General features: G+C 35.5%; 1 protein-coding gene across 6 annotated transcripts in view; it reads left to right on the top strand.

The window, feature by feature from the left end:
* Window positions 1–17,780, top strand: part of LOC128981965 (zinc finger protein 37-like) — a 188,792-nt gene that overhangs the window by 124,010 nt on the left and 47,002 nt on the right. Inside the window, exon 8 of one of the 6 annotated variants that reach the window (XM_054400982.1) lies at window positions 13,092–13,147. The exons of 2 other annotated variants lie outside the window; for them this stretch is intronic. In XM_054400982.1, coding sequence (XP_054256957.1) covers window positions 13,092–13,133 — 42 coding nt within the window. In that variant the 3' untranslated portion in view covers window positions 13,134–13,147. Of the gene's footprint in view, window positions 1–7,309; window positions 8,500–13,091; window positions 13,148–17,780 lie in introns of those variants that run through there. 3 more of the 6 variants (XM_054400983.1, XM_054400981.1, XM_054400974.1) reach the window with 3 other exon arrangements.

Below are 17,780 nucleotides of genomic sequence, written 5' to 3'. Positions count from 1 at the left end.
AATAATCAAGACTTTTTAGTTATGTCAAAGTTGAAATAAATTGTTTTCAAGATTAAAGAAACGATTCAAGATTAAAATAAGATCTTCTTTGTTTTGATTTCAAAACATATGTTAAAGATCTATCCCTAACTTTTTTGTAAATTTACTAACATTTATATTTGAGATTTATTGTAGTGTTTAATCAATATTTTGTATGAAGTGGAATAGCCTCAACGGTTACTCTTAGAAAACAATTTGGGAATAAAGATGAAGTAGGTTTGTACAGGTATTTGTTCATTAAGTACTTAAGTAGGCCTACTTAAGTACTTTGTTAATTGCTCCAAGCAAAATAGGTTCAAATAATAAGCCTAGCATGCACGGTAGAAAAGAAAGCACCTATATATAACAGTAGAACGTAGAGGTAATTTCCGTTTCTTAAAACTAACAAAAAGTATTTTTGTCGTGATTAGTTTCGTTAACTGGGTAATGGAACTCTAACCAGTCGCAAAATAGTTAGTAATTAAACGTTGATTAGAAAATAGGCCCTTTTTTGTAGAATATGTAAATCAATCGCACCTTAAGGAGGATTACCACCACATATACTTACACTAGGCTAATAATAGTGACTAAATCAATAAATAAGGTTACCTTCGTCAATCAGCTCATAGAAGTTATAACATTGTTACGGCCGTTTCAGCATATCCATGCCATCATCAGACGTTCAGCCTTAGTGGCGTCGTTAATATACAAAAACACAAACTGTCACACGCGACGTACACATACATAAACATAAACAGGGGTTTTTGACTAAACAGGCCTGTTGATTAGACATATCCGCACAAGAGCAAGTAGCTGACTGGAGTCATTCTTGCGGTGTCGTGTCAGTGGCGGCATTATCATTTGTACTTTGCCCTCTTGGTCTTGAATCCTTCCTCTGACTTAAAATACTATTGAAAATTACATGTGATTTGAATTGTAGTTTGTCATTTAAAATAAGTTCGCTAATGTCATTTTTTGTATGTGCTTTGTAAATTTCAAATTCTTCCAGGGTGTCCAATTTATTGCCTTTTGTACATGTGTGAAGGATTTCCAAGCCAGTGTTGAGGTCATTTAGGTCGTGATTATTGTCCATTAGATGTTGGGCAAATGTAGACTTTTGTTTGTCAGCTTTCGGTTTCGGATGATGCTCCTTATATCTAGTTTTAAAAGTGCGCCCCGTTTTTCCTACATAAACACTAGGACAACTAGCACATTTAATTCTGTATACCCCTGACCTGTCACCCTTATCAATAACCTTTCTCGTAACATTAAGTTTGTTCATAGTCTTGTTATTTGTCCTAAAAGTTAACTCTACACCGTGTCTTTTTAATTCTTTGGCCAATACATTCTGTAACAAATGGGAATATTCCACACACACATACTTCTTATCATGCTAAACTTCATCATTTTTATTCCTATTTTTACACTTTTGTTTGTTAATTAATCTGTCGATCTGATCATATTTGCTTGAAATCCATTAGCTGTTGCTATGTGCCTAATGATATTGAGTTCTTTCTGATAATTAGTGGGTGACATGGGGACGTTTAGCAGTCTATACACCATACTGTTGTATGCTGCAAACTTTTGTGAGGGTGGATGGTAAGAGGTGTTATGTATTGTCTGGTTTGAAGTAGTTGGCTTCCGGTATATGCTGAAATCTAGTCTATTGTCTATTTTCTCTATGGTCAAATCCAAAAAATTGATGTTATTTGATTCTTCTACTTCCATTGTAAATTTTAAATTAGGTGATATGGTATTAAGATAAGTGTGTAATAAATCCAGTTGTCTGTTATTTCCGTTGAACAAAAGAATTGTATCATCAACATATCTGTGGTACTGCAATATTTTTTGCTTTTGTTTGTTGTAGTCTGAAAATATAAATTCATTTACTATATAATTTAAGTAAATATCGGCAAGAATACATGACAGCGGGGAACCCATTGCTAGGCCATCAGACTGTGTGTAGTATTTTTCATTAAATATGGACAAACATCTAAACATCTAAACATCTTAAACATCTAATGGACAATAATCACGACCTAAATGACGTCAACACTGGCTTGGAAATCCTTCACACATGTACAAAAGGCAATAAATTGGACACCCTGGAAGAATTTGAAATTTACAAAGCACATACAAAAAATGACAATAGCGAACTTATTTTAAATGACAAACTACAATTCAAATCACATGTAATTTTCAATAGTATTTTAAGTCAGAGGAAGGATTCAAGACCAAGAGGGCAAAGTACAAATGATAATGCCGCCACTGACACGACACCGCAAGAATGACTCCAGTCAGCTACTTGCTCTTGTGCGGATATGTCTAATCAACAGGCCTGTTTAGTCAAAAACCCCCGTTTATGTTTATGTATGTGTACGTCGCGTGTGACAGTTTGTGTTTTTGTATATTAACGACGGCACTAAGGCTGAACGTCTGATGATGGCATGGATATGCTGAAACGGCCGTAACAATGTTATAACTTCTATGAGCTGATTGACGAAGGTAACCTTATTTATTGATTTAGTCACAAGATCAGCTCAGGGGCTAAAAAATATGGATTTTAATAATAATAGTGGTTTTTTTAATGTTCATCAGAAACAAATTTAGGGTTAAGTTCTGTCAATGGGATGCCTTTACTTAAGCCTAATTTTGTTAAACCTTTACAAAATGAGCATTGACTTAGAAATAATAACTGGGTAGGGTAGAGATGCTAATTTAGCGGTTTTGACCAAGAACTAAGTTTATGTCAACACACTATTTTCTGCCATTTCTTATTTGACGAAGACAATTTCCAATACTGTATTTCAATTGTGGAAGCCTTTTTATCAGCATTAACCAAAAAAACAAAGCTACCTTAATAAACCAATATTTATTCTTTAGCAGTTAAACCTCTGGAATAATTAAAATTCTTTATTGGAAATAACATCAACAAAAGCAAACAAAGACAAATAACAAACTGTTTTTGTTTTTTTTTTACACAAAAGATATGTTGTACTGGGATATCTATCCTGTATTTTTAGGGACTTGACTTATGTCCCTACAAGCCACTAGTTTATTTTAAAGCTGCGGATCAGCATGGGTCCTCTCCTACATGTTAAATGCATAAAAAACACAAGATTAAACATTAAAAACATAAGTGTCTATGCTAAATTAAGTTAATTAATCATTAGCTATGATAACAGCTTTATAATTAATTTAAAAAGTGGCAATAACAAACCGTAATTACTGTAGTAGATTTAAGAATTAATATAATCTAAAAAAGAATTATTTTGATATAAAACATATACCATAATCTCCGCAATTTCATGCAGATTACAACTGTGTAAACAAATTGACAATCGAGCCACTATGAAATGAAATGAAGTGAAATGAAAATCCTTCTTTATTGAGGCGAACTTAGGACCTCATGGTCCTTTCTTCTTACAGTTAACCTCTAAAAAACTAATGATAACAACAGAATATTAACAAAAAATACAACACAGTTTGTAACAAATTAAGTTATAAAATATCATAATTTATTTAATCTTCCCTAACATACATTCACACACACACACACGTACACCCTCTGTTGCATCTAGGCCTAACGCACGCCATCCCGCCAAGCCACGGCCATCCGGTCAAGGTAATATCCTTTCAGCGTCACCATCAGTCGGGATCGGTTTTCTATGGATTTAATGTGAAAAGGTATGGAGTTCCATAAGCGGCATGCTGTTACTAAAAATGATTTGTTATAAACAGTTGTTCTGTGATGAGGAATGCGAAGCGTGGACGAGCCAGAGCGGGTATCCCTTGCGCCTCTTTCATTCAAAAATTTAAAATTCTTTGCAAGATAATTTGGAATTCCAAGATTGATGGCCGAATGAGTAATAAAAAGTATTCATATTTTTCTGATGTCTTCTAATTTCAAAATTGATTCATTAATGTAATAGGGTGTGACATGGTCATCACGCCTAAGATTGAACAAGAATCGAACACAATAATTTTGTACTCGTTGTAATTTTGTTGCCAAAACCAAAGTCATATCATTAACCACAGTGTTGCAGTAGTTAAAAGTGTGGAAACACGAGTGATTTGACCAGTAAGAGTTTAATGTGAAAAGGTAGAAGTCGTTGCATCTTCTTCAGTGTGTGAATGGCGGCAAACACTCTTTTACAAGTGCTTACCACCGCGTCAGTCCAGTCCAATGTTCGGTTTAAAGTCAAACCAAGACTTTTTACTTTGTCCTGGTATTGCAAAGTTGTACCGTTTACAGTGATTTTTGGTAAAATGTTTAAGTCCACTTTGTTGAGTAACCGTGAGTGACCTATGATGATTGGCTTTGTCTTGTCAGGATTGAGTCTAAGTCCATTCCTTTCTGCCCATTGTACAATTCTGTCGATGTCGTGGTTCATCAAGTGTATAGTTTCATTTGCATCGCTCACTTTAAAATGAGAATAGATTTGCAAGTCGTCAGCGTACATATGAAACATTGCGTGGTGTAGAACTGTACTGATGTCATTGATGTAAATGGTGAAAAGCAGAGGACCAAGAATTGAACCCTGGGGAACTCCGCAGGGAACATCTCTCCAGTCGGACGTCATGTTGTCATGACACACACACTGCTTTCGGCTCTGAAGATATGATCTCATCCATTTTAGTGAATTATCAGAAAAACCTAAAAGTTGGAGTTTGGCTAGGAGAATGCTATGGTTTACGGTATCGAAGGCTTTACTGAAGTCAAATAATGTTAAGATAGTACATTGGCTGCGATCCATAGCAAAACGTATGTCATCAGTTACATGAAGCATTGCTGTTTCAGTGCTGTATGATTTACGAAAACCTGATTGAAAGCTATTGAGGATGTTATTTTGTGCCAAGAAATCAGAAACTTGAGAGTGAATGACTCTTTCTAGTGCTTTAGAAAGGGCGGGAAGAATGCTAATTGGTCTGTAGTCTTGCGGGAGAGATGGGGATGAGATTTTATTCAAGGGACGGACAAGCGCAGACTTCCACTTTTCTGGGAAAATACCTGATCTTAGTGAAGTATTAAATATGAAAGTTAATGTTGGAAGGAGAGCAAACAAGATTCGTTTAGTTAAAGAAATTGGGATTCTGTCAGAACCAGTGGCGTCAGACGTTAACCGCCTTATAGCCTTCAAAACATCAATTTGCAATATTGGCTTGAAGTTAAATTTAGTGATGGAATTTGGCAAGGGACGTAATTTTAACTCAGTTAAATGGTTCTGAATTATTGTACCGTTTGCCTGTGATGAAACTGATAAAAAATAATTATTCAAATCGTTCATGGGAATTGATATGGGAACAACTTTAACTTGCTTTCCAAATCCAAAACGTTTTAGATTACGCCAGCAAATAGCAGAGGATTGCTTTCCTTCGGAAAACAATCTATGAAAATATTGGAGTCGAGCATTACGTAAATGTTGTTTTACTTGATTTCTAAGCTGGCGGTAGTGGGCCATGAGCCCCTGATCCCTAGTTCTTTTGGCTCTGCGATGGACTGAGTCCCGCCGAGCCATTAAGCCAATGATCTTCGCACTAATCCAAGGAACGGATCGACTTTTACTAACCCTACGGTTGACAATTGGAGCGTGCTTGTCATATAATTTTAAAATGGTTTCATTAAGTGAATCGACCATATCATCAACTGACTCCAGGGTATGTATGAAGTGCCAAGGTGTTAAATTTACATCAGACAAAAAATTTGCTTCATTAAAATTTCTAAAATCTCTGTAAGAGATAAGTTTTTGTTTGGGCTTGGGAGCTCTCGTGGCAAGGGCACAATAAATTAGGTCATGTCGAGAAATGGCAGGGATTGGAAGCTGGCCATGGTGGACTGAAAATTCGGGATCACTTAAAATAATAAGGTCTAGTAGGGTGTCAGCTTCAGCAGTGTGATGGGTCGGGTCCAGTGGTAGTATCGTCATGTTGCAAGAGTCAAACATGTTTGTCAATTGTCTGCAATCGTAACGTCCAGGTTTGAGTAAGTCACAGTTAAAGTCACCCATGATCAAGACACGACTGTAGCCTGGCATGAGGCGCAAGAGAGTATTTTCAAAGTCGGCCAAATGCCCCACTCCCGGAGGGCGGTAACATGTCCCCAGGAGAAGAGCATCCGAACCACACAAACGAATTTCCAAAAAAATGAATTCGGGTTTAGCAGAGTACTCACCTGGGGACTCGTACAACTGCCTGGCTTGCAAACCGTCCTTTACATAAACGGCAACGCCACCACCTGTTTTTCCTAAACGATCGTTTCTGAAAACTGAATAGCCAGGCAGTGCGATCAACCCAGGCGAAATACTCGGCTTCAACCAAGTTTCTGAAACTGAAATGATTTCAAAATTTTGAGTCCGAAATATTGCTCTGACTTCGTCAATATGTTTTGTGAGGGATTGAGCATTGATGTGAGCAGCTTTGAATTGTTTGGTAAAGGGAGCGAGGTTGTTGATAAGGATCTGGGCGTTATCAGTAGGGAGAGGAGTGGGCGGGGGAGGGGTGACTGAGGCGACGCTGTGCGGGTCCGCTATCCTGGACCTACAGCTCGGACCCGCGGCGAGACGACGATGACGCGCACCGGCGTAGCTGCAACAGACACATTCGCACACACACACATACTATAACACACAGATATAACACACAGTAATTAACATATCTAAGCTACTATAGAGAAAAACTTTAGCATTCATTACTGACGAACAAACACGATTAGCTTTCAGCTCCTTATTCAAAATTAAATGTACACAAATTGAAATGAACTAAAAATTTTAAACACGCTTTTAAAACAGGGATACGAATACTATACTAAAATACATGTGAAAAAACAAATAATAATAATAATAAATGTAGTTATTTAAAATACGAATGTCATGGTTTTATATAAATTAAAATAATGATTGGTATTACAGTATAAGCATTTGAAATAATTATCATTGATATGCCGTGATCTGGCAATGAATCTAGTAATTTCTAATTTTGTTTAATAAATAAGTATATAAAAAATAAATTGATAAAAATAAAAAATAAACTAAGTAAGCTAATGTTTACGTCATATTCACATTTGTAAGAATACACAACTGTGACAGAATCCTAAATAATGATAGTAAAACAAAATAATAAATAACTTGAACTTCCAACTTAAAAACAACTTTCATTAAAAATTAAACTAGTAAAACTGTGAAATCTTGATTAAACATAGTGTAAAACGTATTGATATTTTAAGTTAAAGAAAAAAGTACTGTACTTGTAAAACTTGTATGATATTATAGTTCTAATTACGTGTTCTTATCAGTGCTGTCCGTGGTGTTGTCAGGCGGACGAGCAGGTAGGTCCCTCAACCACGTAGTCACCTCCTTTTTGCCGTTGCCGTCGATCCAGAGAATTCTGCCGTCCTGGGTCCAGACGCTCGTCTTCCCATACAGCGACACCGCCCTGTTGTATACTTGTTGGCGAAGATGAGTCAGGTCCTCCCTGATGACAACACCGGTCCCCTTCAGTTTCTTCTTCGCCTGGTACACCATCCGCCGAGCTCGATAGGAGGTAAACCTTACGATTATCCCCCGGTGACGAGGTCGACCGTCTTCTCCCGCCTCTTGGTGTTTGCCGACTCGGTGTGATCTCGAGATGGCGTCTACCGGAAGGTCGATTCCGAGCTTTTCGCGGCAGATTTCAGTCACCAGAGCGTCTGTATCTTCATTGTCGCGCTCTTTTATCCCGAATATCCGGACGTTATTGCGCCGTTGGTATTGCTCCAACTCATCAGTTTTTTCGACCAGTTTTCCGTCGATTTCTTCGACCTTTTTGTGGAGCTTTAACACCTCACCCTGCAGTTGTTTTATCACGTCGTTGAACGTAGACAATGCCGCTTCAACTGCTACTCTTACTGCCTTCTCCACAGCTGCCTGGATCGCGGCGAGTAGCGCTGCGTTGATGTCATTGTTGGGCATTGTTGTTGTCGGAGTCGGACTAGTCGCTGGAGACGGAGCTGATAAGGACCGCTAAGTCGTAGTTCGGTTATCACTGCCAGGGAGCAGCACTGGCTTGCCTTTGGAACCCGAACGTAAATTCGGTGGCGAGCGAATCATGTAATGTCTTATAGGTTATGTTTTAAAATGGTCAATATATATTCTATCACACAAAAAAATTGCCGGATCAGTCACTAAACAACAAACACAAACTACAACGAGCTTCACTGTTATAATTCTAATGAAAAAACATAGATTTAAACCACAGAAAACGTAAGAAATAAATGGAGCTGAACTCACACGTGTTCACACAGCAATGTTCATCCCCTCTCCTCAATCTATGAACAGAGATATAGCGTATTTTGTGAGCGCAAACACGGAAACGCCATAAGACGTAATGAGTAAGAGAGAGACAGTAACAACCTTAGTGGTGGGGGGAGCGGCGAGCGGTCGGACCGAAAACCCAGTACACAGCGCGCGATCCAGCTGTAGTAATAATAGAGATCGATGCTAGTACACTGGTACAAAAAGTAAATATTTACTTAATAATAAATTAATTTTAAACAAAGTTAAAACAGATGTTGTAAAGGACATTGGAAAAATATATAAAATTTAATATTAGAAAAATAATCTTTTGAATTTTGGATGTATTACAGTATTGTTCTTGATGTAGTTATTTTCAGTAATTCCGAGTTTATAATTTATAATACAAAATTCAAAATATTTTTTTTCTAATATTAATTTTTATATATTTTTCCAATGTCCTTTACAACATCTGTTTTAACTTTGTTTAAAATTAATTTATTATTAAGTAAATATTTACTTTTTGTACCTGTGTACTAGTGCCTGAAGATGAAACCCTAGTTTCTGAAAGAGCAAGGAAAAATGTGGTTCGGATTCCACTATAAACTGTAGGTCCCTTAGTTGCCATTAGCTGTATGGGCTATTAATTAACAGCTGTGTCTAAGGAATGTCGGCCTTAGTCACTAACAAGACTACAAGATCGCGCCACTCTTCCTACACTCATCTCCATTCATACTTGGTACCTACTATGTATGGTTGCCATTTCATTGAACAGTATTAACAGTATTTAATAAATAAAAAAAAAAATATTTTGATAAACAGATTTCAGAAGCTACAAACATAGTTAGATCAACTTGAAAAATAATCACTTCTGAGAATAACGACAAAACAAAACCAAACAGTAACATGCAAATCAGATCAAATGGTAAGCCTGAGTCGGATCCGGTTTTGGTTGGAAATGTAGAATATTCTGCCTAAGAATATTCTTCGTGAAGAAAAATATAACAGATTCAAAACCCACCTTAAAGAATACCTATTGACTCATCCTAAATTTTCAAGTAAAGATTTTTTTAAATCTAAGGAATGTAAAATAAAAATTTGTATTAGTGTCATACAACAACATTAAAAACAGTTTTATTTGTAACTATCATATCACATTTTAATTAAGGACGTTAGTTATAAGATTTGACTCTATTCAATGTATTCATGTAAATATCAATAATGAATAAAGATTATTTGATTTGATTTCATTTCATTTTATTTGAACATATTAACAAATATTCAGTCCAGCTTTAACACAATCATAATCTTAAAAAACCCACATACAATTACCGTTGTAAAACATATTTTCCCCAGTCTTAACAGGCTTATCTGAAAGGAAAAACTACTACAGCATTTTGATCAAATAAATTTTGGAGGTTGTTTTATTACTGTCAGTTCTTCTTAATGTTATAAATAGTCCAGTAAAAATATAGAAATAAACTAGTGTACCTGTTGATTTAGACTAGCGTTTGAAATAGAATAACAGTAATAATTTCCGATTACCTCAAAATGGGCAACTCAAATATTATGAAAAACTCACGATGTACATAACAGTTCGATATAATCAATATTTCTTTTAAATATCTTATCATATTTCAAAAGCTGATCTTGTTTTTTAGTGTTTTCTACAAATGTTTCCCACTTATAGCCACATTAAGTTGTCCTTAATAATGATAAATTCTAAAAAAAAAGTTGATGACTTTCCTATGTTTCCATAGTTTGCAAATCGGCCCTTTCAATGATTGCTAAAAAAATGCAGCCAGTGTTAATTCAGTTTAATTTTTAGTACTGTATATATCAAATTGTTCAGGCTTTCTCGCTTTTTCAATTGTAATATTTACGCCAACCCAAATTCAAAAAGTAAATATTTCACTTCAACCAAGCGAGTAAATGTTTATAGCACTCGTTTCCTTAAATTGCAACTAAAATAACAGCAATGAAATTATCCACCTTATCATAATGAAAACAAATATGTTCTTCATAAGCATGAAATGGAACCTTAAAAAGCCACTGGGGCAAAGCCCAAGGGACTTTTTCAAAAATGTAAAGTCAGTTTGCACACCTACACACTTAGACGTACATTTTGGTATATTATATGTGGGGTTGAATCTTAAAACAAAAAAGCCTTATTGTTCACAAAGTTTCGTGTAGTGTATTAATAATAGTACCTGGGGACCGAGCTTTGCTCAACTCACTCTCATTTTAAATCCACACAGACAGACAGAGTATAAAACGAGTCCGAACCAAGTCTGCCTGACTTCTGACTCGAGTAAAGCGACTCGAGTCAAGACAAGATTCATTTCCAGAATTCGTAGTTAGCTACGAGTCAACAGAGCTTCGGTGCTATACAGGAGGTCGGAATCGAGTCCAGTACTCGAGTAGTTGCGGTATCGAGTCGAATTGACTCGAGTCGGGAAAGTACTCGACTCGTCACATCACTATTTGCCTGATTTCATTTTCAATTCAATCTATTTCAATAACATTAGGTTTGGTGAGTACCTAGGTTTGCTGCTACAGGGAGAGTAATAAAGTGAGTTTTTATTAGTATATATAATAATATATACTAATAAAAACTCACTTTATTACTCTCCCTGTAGCAGCAAACCTAGGTACTAACCTGGCAAATTTATTTATTTTAAACTTAGCTAATAAGCTAAGTTTAAAATAAATAAATTTGCCAGGTTTCATCAAAATATATCCATAAACAAGCAAACTACATCAGTTTATGTATTCTCCGTAAGAATAACATGGAAATTTTAAGTTAAATTTTTTTCAATTTCTCCGTAACCAATTACCGTACAAAAAAACTCCAATACACATTAAATTAGCCTACTTGTTGGTTTAAGCTCTTCAAAATTATTTAGAGATAAATTGGAGAACTTCATGTTATACAGGCCAAACATGAGAAAACCCAATTTTTATCCCTTAAATCCTCCAAAAACCCGTTCCCATACTCTGATCATGCTGGTTTGCAAACTTGTTTGAAAAAAAAAAACAGGTTTACACGTTTGTACCAAATTTCATCATTTTAATAATCGGATAATTTTTGTTAACGGACAGACACATACAGTTCAAAAAGGGTGAGGACAACATTTACGAATTGATTCCTTGGGTTAAAATAAGAAGAATATAAGGATTAACATATCCTTTAAAACATTGCTTCGTTAATATGTCTACCATTTTGTACTCTTTTCATTAAAATGCTATTCTTGGACTATTTTTACATCTGTTTTAACTTAGTTTAAAATTAACTAGTGTACATGTTGCTCGAATTCGAGCAATTGCAAAGTATTACAGGAGTCATTTAAAAACGAATAATAGTCATATTTACAATGAGTTTAAAGAGTCAACTCAAAGAATACCGGCGTGTAACTCAGACCATGTTTATCTTTGTTATTGATAAACCTAAAGCGTTCTGACCGGTTTTCTCCTTCTCAAAATGCCTCGCTGTACAGGCAACACAGGCCATTGATAGAGGGTCAATTATTGAGAACGAAAAGTCGTTTTGGGGTAGCGTTAGGGCGCATTTGTAACCTACGCGCCACTGTTCTGTAGTAGTTATCACGATTACGCCTCCTGTCTATGTTTCGTTGTCGTCGCGTCGGAAGCATTTAAAAGAAAAAAAAACAACAAATAAACAAATTATAGCTACACAAAACAACGATACATGCACAAATTTAAGTAACAATATGCTAACACGATCCCTTAAAGCGACACACAACAACGATAAATACACAAATTTAAGATACAACCATACTAACACGATCCGTCTAGGGGGTTATGTTTACACAAACTCAAATAGTAGACAATGCGAGTATTTACTCAGGGGAGGTATAGAAGAGGATACGATGACAGCTGTGGGCTTCTTATTAGCTGAGGGAACGCCATTACCGTAACAAAACGATCAGTAGTCATCGGCCTCGGTGGCCCAATGGTTAGCGTGCCGGGCTGATATGCTGAAGGTCCCGTGTTCAAATCCCGCTCATGGCATTAACTTTTTGTCCAAGATTTTTTTATTATCAGCAAGTTTGGTTGGTTTGGTTCGGTTATGACAGTTTAATTTTATTATTAAGTCACTATAAAATTATAGTAGAGCAATTTCTAGTTTTATTTAATAAACAGAATTATTTTTTCTATTAATAAACTGTTGTTATATTATTTCATTATCAGCAAGTTTGGTTAGTTCGGTTAGGTTATGATAGTTAATTTTATAATTAAAAAATAATAAAATTGAATTTGAGGCATTTATCATTTTATTTTATGAACAGAACTATTTTTGCGATTAGTAAACCTTCTTTGCCAAAGTACTCTCTACTACAGCGTTGTTCACGGAGGAATTTTGAACTAATGCCTCATTCGTACCTCCCCTAAGTCAGACCCGACAATGCGTTTCATTGAATTGAAAAATAAATAATAGCGATTAAATTATACAGCTGATCAAAATGTAAACAATTATGTTCTTCACAAGGATAACATGGGAACTTTCAAAGCCACTGGGGCAGAGCCAAAGGGACTTTTTCAAAAATGTAAGGCCAGTTTGCAAATCTACGCGACACGCTCTTTCCAATGAGACGTCAATTAATAAATTCGGTTAAGAAATGGCGGAGGAGTTCAACCGACAAAGTTTCATGTAGCGTATTAATTATATAGATTTATTATTAAGTAAATACAGGGTGGTCTGGACCTAGCGTTAAACATTTTTTCGGGTGGTAGAGCAACACAAGTGTGACCATTAAGAAATCAATTAACATATCACAAGTTTAGGGCCTGTGGACGGCTTCAGGACTGCAAGCAAGAAGAAAATAAAAATAATATGTTTCCACCATGCAATATGTATCATTCATTCCCTACCTCCTAACTTCCTTAGTATAATAACCTCACACTTACATTATTTGTTACATCATCATAAATAAAGAATTATCTATTATTGGCATGAGTATGCCTACAGCTTTACATAGGCATTATTTTTATAGGGCCTAAAATAGTAATAGGCTAAGCAACATGACAAGTGGAGAACTCATTGAAGAAAAGATATTGTGTAAACTAATTTACTATAAAACTCAAAAACAGTAAATAACACACAAACATTGTTTATGGTATAATTATTAAGGACTGTAAAAAATGCATAACATGTCATACAGTAGTATAGACCTACTGCACGAGATTAAAATCCTAAAACAACTGATTTTGATAGCTAATGAATGAAAAGAATTAAAAATCCATAAAATAAAGCCAAACAATATCACAATTAATTAGGTACCCGAAAAGTAACTCTTAAATAATATATAGAAGATTAAAATAATATTAAATTAAGAGATAAGAAAGTTAAATGCTAACTTCTAGTGCCCTTAGACAACAGGTCAATGTTTTTAAACTACCCAAAATGTTTTTGGAACAGCAGGGTCTTTTTCTCTGAAGGAAGTGTAGTAGTATGTCAACAAAAACAATGAACCACTCTCACCAGCCAGGCCCGGGCAACGATGTGTGCATTCAAGGTCATAGACCCTCCCCCTCCCCTCTTACACAACCCGGTTGCTACCCAGTTGCTTCAATTGCTGACACAATTCAAGTGATGAAACAAGGAAGTAGAGACAAAAAAATATGTTTCTTTATTCAAAAACACAAAACTGTTACAGACCATTTTCAAAGAAATTAATTCATTGTAATTTGTGAGTTGTAAATATTGTTTTGGATCTTAGAAATATATTTTTTTAATCCCATCTAACCAAGATACAGATCTGTTCACTATTATCAGATATTTCTTATGTTTATATTATTATGTAAAATACTAAAATATATTTTTTATTAGGTATGGAATAAACAATAATGATTAAACTAGTATGTCTGGATAAATAGTCTTTCTATTCTTTTGACTTTGTTTTCTTTGCACTGTTAGTGTTGCGTCACGGCTTTTGTCTTGTCACTCTTGTCAGTAGACTGGCTCTGGCTAGTGGCAGTGCGGCAATTGCTCTGTTGTGTCTTTAGGTCGTGAGCCAACTTATTCTTTAATTCTCATTTGATCATTTTAATTCCTCTGTAATAATAGATATAATAGCAAACACTAATAATATAAGAGTGTTTCATTGGAAATAAATTGTTCTTTTTTTTCTTTTGCCCGAACATTCAGGGATCGGAAGACCCCTAACAAAAATACCAAATGTATCAGTCTATAACATTAATCTTACTAGTTAAGAATTAAGTAACCATTTTTCAGACTTATTTTTAAAATGATTTTGGAGTAACCTATCTTGTTTTGGCTAGGTTTACAGTAGTAAAATATTTTTCACACTGCTTACATCAAGACAAAAAAACAAAACCTCTCATCATTTGCAATGTCAAAACAAAAAAATATAAAACAATTAAAGTTATATTTAATGCAAAGAATGTATTAAATAAGAACGCCTTCGTAAAGGAAACGCAACAGCAACGCGCTCCTGTATTGCGGGTATTGCATTGACTTTCTGCAGGCGTTTTTCGTATATGGATACTGACTCCCTCATGAATCGAATCGGTTTTTGACCACCACTGAATCGAATCGCGATTCGATGCATCGAATCGAATCGAATCGAAATTTCGATCCATTTTCGATGCATCGCACACCCCTAAGTGAAGCACTATTTTTTCCTTCTCCCTGTTGTGTAGCAGGGTTAAAAGCAGCTATTATAATATTTAAAAAAAATATATTTTTAAATACAACAGATATAATTGAGGTTACTTTAAATCAAGTCTAATTAGCTCAATGTAATTATATATGTATTCCTCTTCATCAAAACCATTATTTAAAATCTGTATTATTATTATTATTGCAGCTACAGCTAGGGAGATAAATTATTATATACATTAAATGGTGGAACAATCATTTTAATGTTAGCCTATAAAGTAATACATGGATGAAACAAAATCTATTTACATTATATAACAAAGTTTATGGGAAACATTCTTGATAAGTAATACAAATACTTTAATATTCCTCAAAGCCTATTAGTCTTTCCTCAATCGGTGATAAGGGGAGAACATCACTAAAGTCACTGTCGGTTCCATCTACTTCATTTACATTGTTCCAATTGTCTTCTTCACTAATTCCATCTACTTCATTTACATTGTTCCGATTCTCTTCCTCACTAATTCCATCAACTTCGTTGTCACTGTTCCAGATCTCTTCTTCACTCGAGCTATCATCTTCTCCATTGATGTTTATTATCATTTGCTCAACAGCATTTTCCATCAATCCCTCATTCGTCCAAGTTTCTAATATTACGTTCTTTGTATGATCTACTACTTTCTTCCAGTCAGACCCTTTAACATTTTCTATGGCTTCTTTAGTTAAGTGGTCTACTTCTGTAATTGTGAACTTTTTGTTGTTCATAGCAACATAGCCTTTTATTTGAGCCCAAATCAACTCGATTGGGTTAAAATGACAATGGTACGGTGGCAAACGAAGAACTCAATGGCAATGCTCCTTTGCCATTTCATCAACTTCATATCGTGTTGGAGGTTTGTTAATTTTCACTAACTCCAGTAATTCTGCTTTCAACATGTCATATGTTACAGAAATATCATGATTTCTTAGCCACGCAATTATTTCCTCCTTTCTTGAGTTAGAATTAGGAGGTTTATCAACTATTTTTGAGTGGTACTTGGCATTGTCCATGACGATAATAGATGGTCCACTCAAGTTTGGTATTAATGATTCTTGAAACCACTGCAAAAACACACCATGGTTCATTTCTTCATGGTATTCATTTGTCTTCTTGGAAGTGAATAATAATAAACAATTCGGAATGAAACCATGAGATCATCCTGCGTGAAGAAGTATAATTCTTCCTCCTTTTCCAACAGGGGCAGGGAAAGTTCCTTCAACAGAGTCGTCAGTCCACCCTTTCTTTTGACAGTGGCCAGCGTTCACCCAAGTTTCGTCCAGCCAAATTATCTTGTCAAAATCTTCGTTCTTTATTTCTCAAAGAAATTTGCATCTCCAGGCAACTATGTCACTTCTCTCCATTAAAACTTTACGGTTGCCAAACTTTTTGTATTTAAACCCTAGCCTGTTTAAAACAGTGGCCAAGAGTTACGTGAAGTTTTTTCACCGTAGGATACTCTTTCCTAGATAAATAGCCGTAAACATGTCGGCGGATGGCATCTTTTTGGAATGTGTCTAGCCCGGTCACTCTTTTTGTTTTAGCTACTTTTTTATTAGGAGTTCTTAGCTTAGTCCCATTCTCTTCATTTCGTTTTTTCTCGTTACACACTTTTACCACCGTGTTCTTGTAAACCTGTAACGCTGCCACAGTTCTATTTATAACCTGTTCAACTGGTAGTATTGGTCCTTTGTTAATTTTTCTTGTTGAAAATAATCTCTCACTTTACACACCATCTCCCGAGATTGACTTCTAAGAGGAACTCCTTACTTCCCGACTTTAGTGTATGGAACACTTTTACGGAAAGTAAATAAAAGAAACGTCACGTGTTCCTAATTCCGGAACACTTTTCGCACGAATACGTGGTCTACCTCGTTTTTTTATAACTGGGGTAGTGTTTTCAGCCATTATACAGACTACAACTGATAAACTAACAACAGTAAAAATACCGGATGACAGTTTATTTTCAAAACTCACAATAAAACACCATGGTCAACAACACTTTACGGAGTCTGTTTGTATTGAAGGTACGAAAATGATGTTGGAAGCGTTGCTGAAACGTGGCAATGCTGTAGCCAGTCTAACCCCTCCCACGCGTAGAGGGCTCGATCCTGATTGGACGGACAGCGGCGAGTTCACCCGAGCCACTTCGGCTATATTCGGCAGTGCCCGCTGCCAGTACTCTTTTACTTTTAATTCGACTATAGATATCTATCTATCTATCTATATATTAATAGGCAAGCATGTTTCTTTAAAACCTTTTTTCTCAGCTTGTGTGCATCGCAGGGAAAATCTACGCATACTGTTAGAAAGATATTTGCCTGTAGATGTGCAGAATCCCTTTATAAATTAAAATAGGCTAAAAAATAAGCACAAAAAACGAATTTGAAAACTTTAAAAAATTAACATGGACCAACTGGGTTGCCATGATGGTGACGAAATAACAACAAAATGTAAACATAAAATCAAAACAAATGGAAGAAATCCCAATCACATGTTTTATTTACAGTGTGGGGAGAAAATAGAGAAGTCTGTACATTAATTATTTTTGGTCGAGTTTCGACCACAGGACGACCACTAGTACTTATTTAATACGCAAGCAGGTTTTTTGTGACAATTACTCCTCCGAAACTACTGAACCGATTGACATGTTTTTGGTGTCATTGGAAAGAGCGTAACGTGAAGTTGTGCAGGAAACTTTTTTTATAAGGAAATAATTAGAGAGTGAGGCCCTGGGGCCCTTTAAAGTTTCGTATTTCTCCATAAGATTAACATGGTAAACAAACATTGTTATGAAACTCCAGCTGTTGTCAGA

This window comes from Macrosteles quadrilineatus, unplaced genomic scaffold, assembly GCF_028750875.1.
Source record: "Macrosteles quadrilineatus isolate MER2022 unplaced genomic scaffold, UCM_ALF_1.0 Scaffold_64__1_contigs__length_664444, whole genome shotgun sequence".
Classification (NCBI taxonomy): domain Eukaryota; kingdom Metazoa; phylum Arthropoda; class Insecta; order Hemiptera; family Cicadellidae; genus Macrosteles; species Macrosteles quadrilineatus.
The sequence above is the reverse complement of the archived record's forward strand: the minus strand, read 5'-3'. Positions and strand labels throughout refer to the sequence as shown.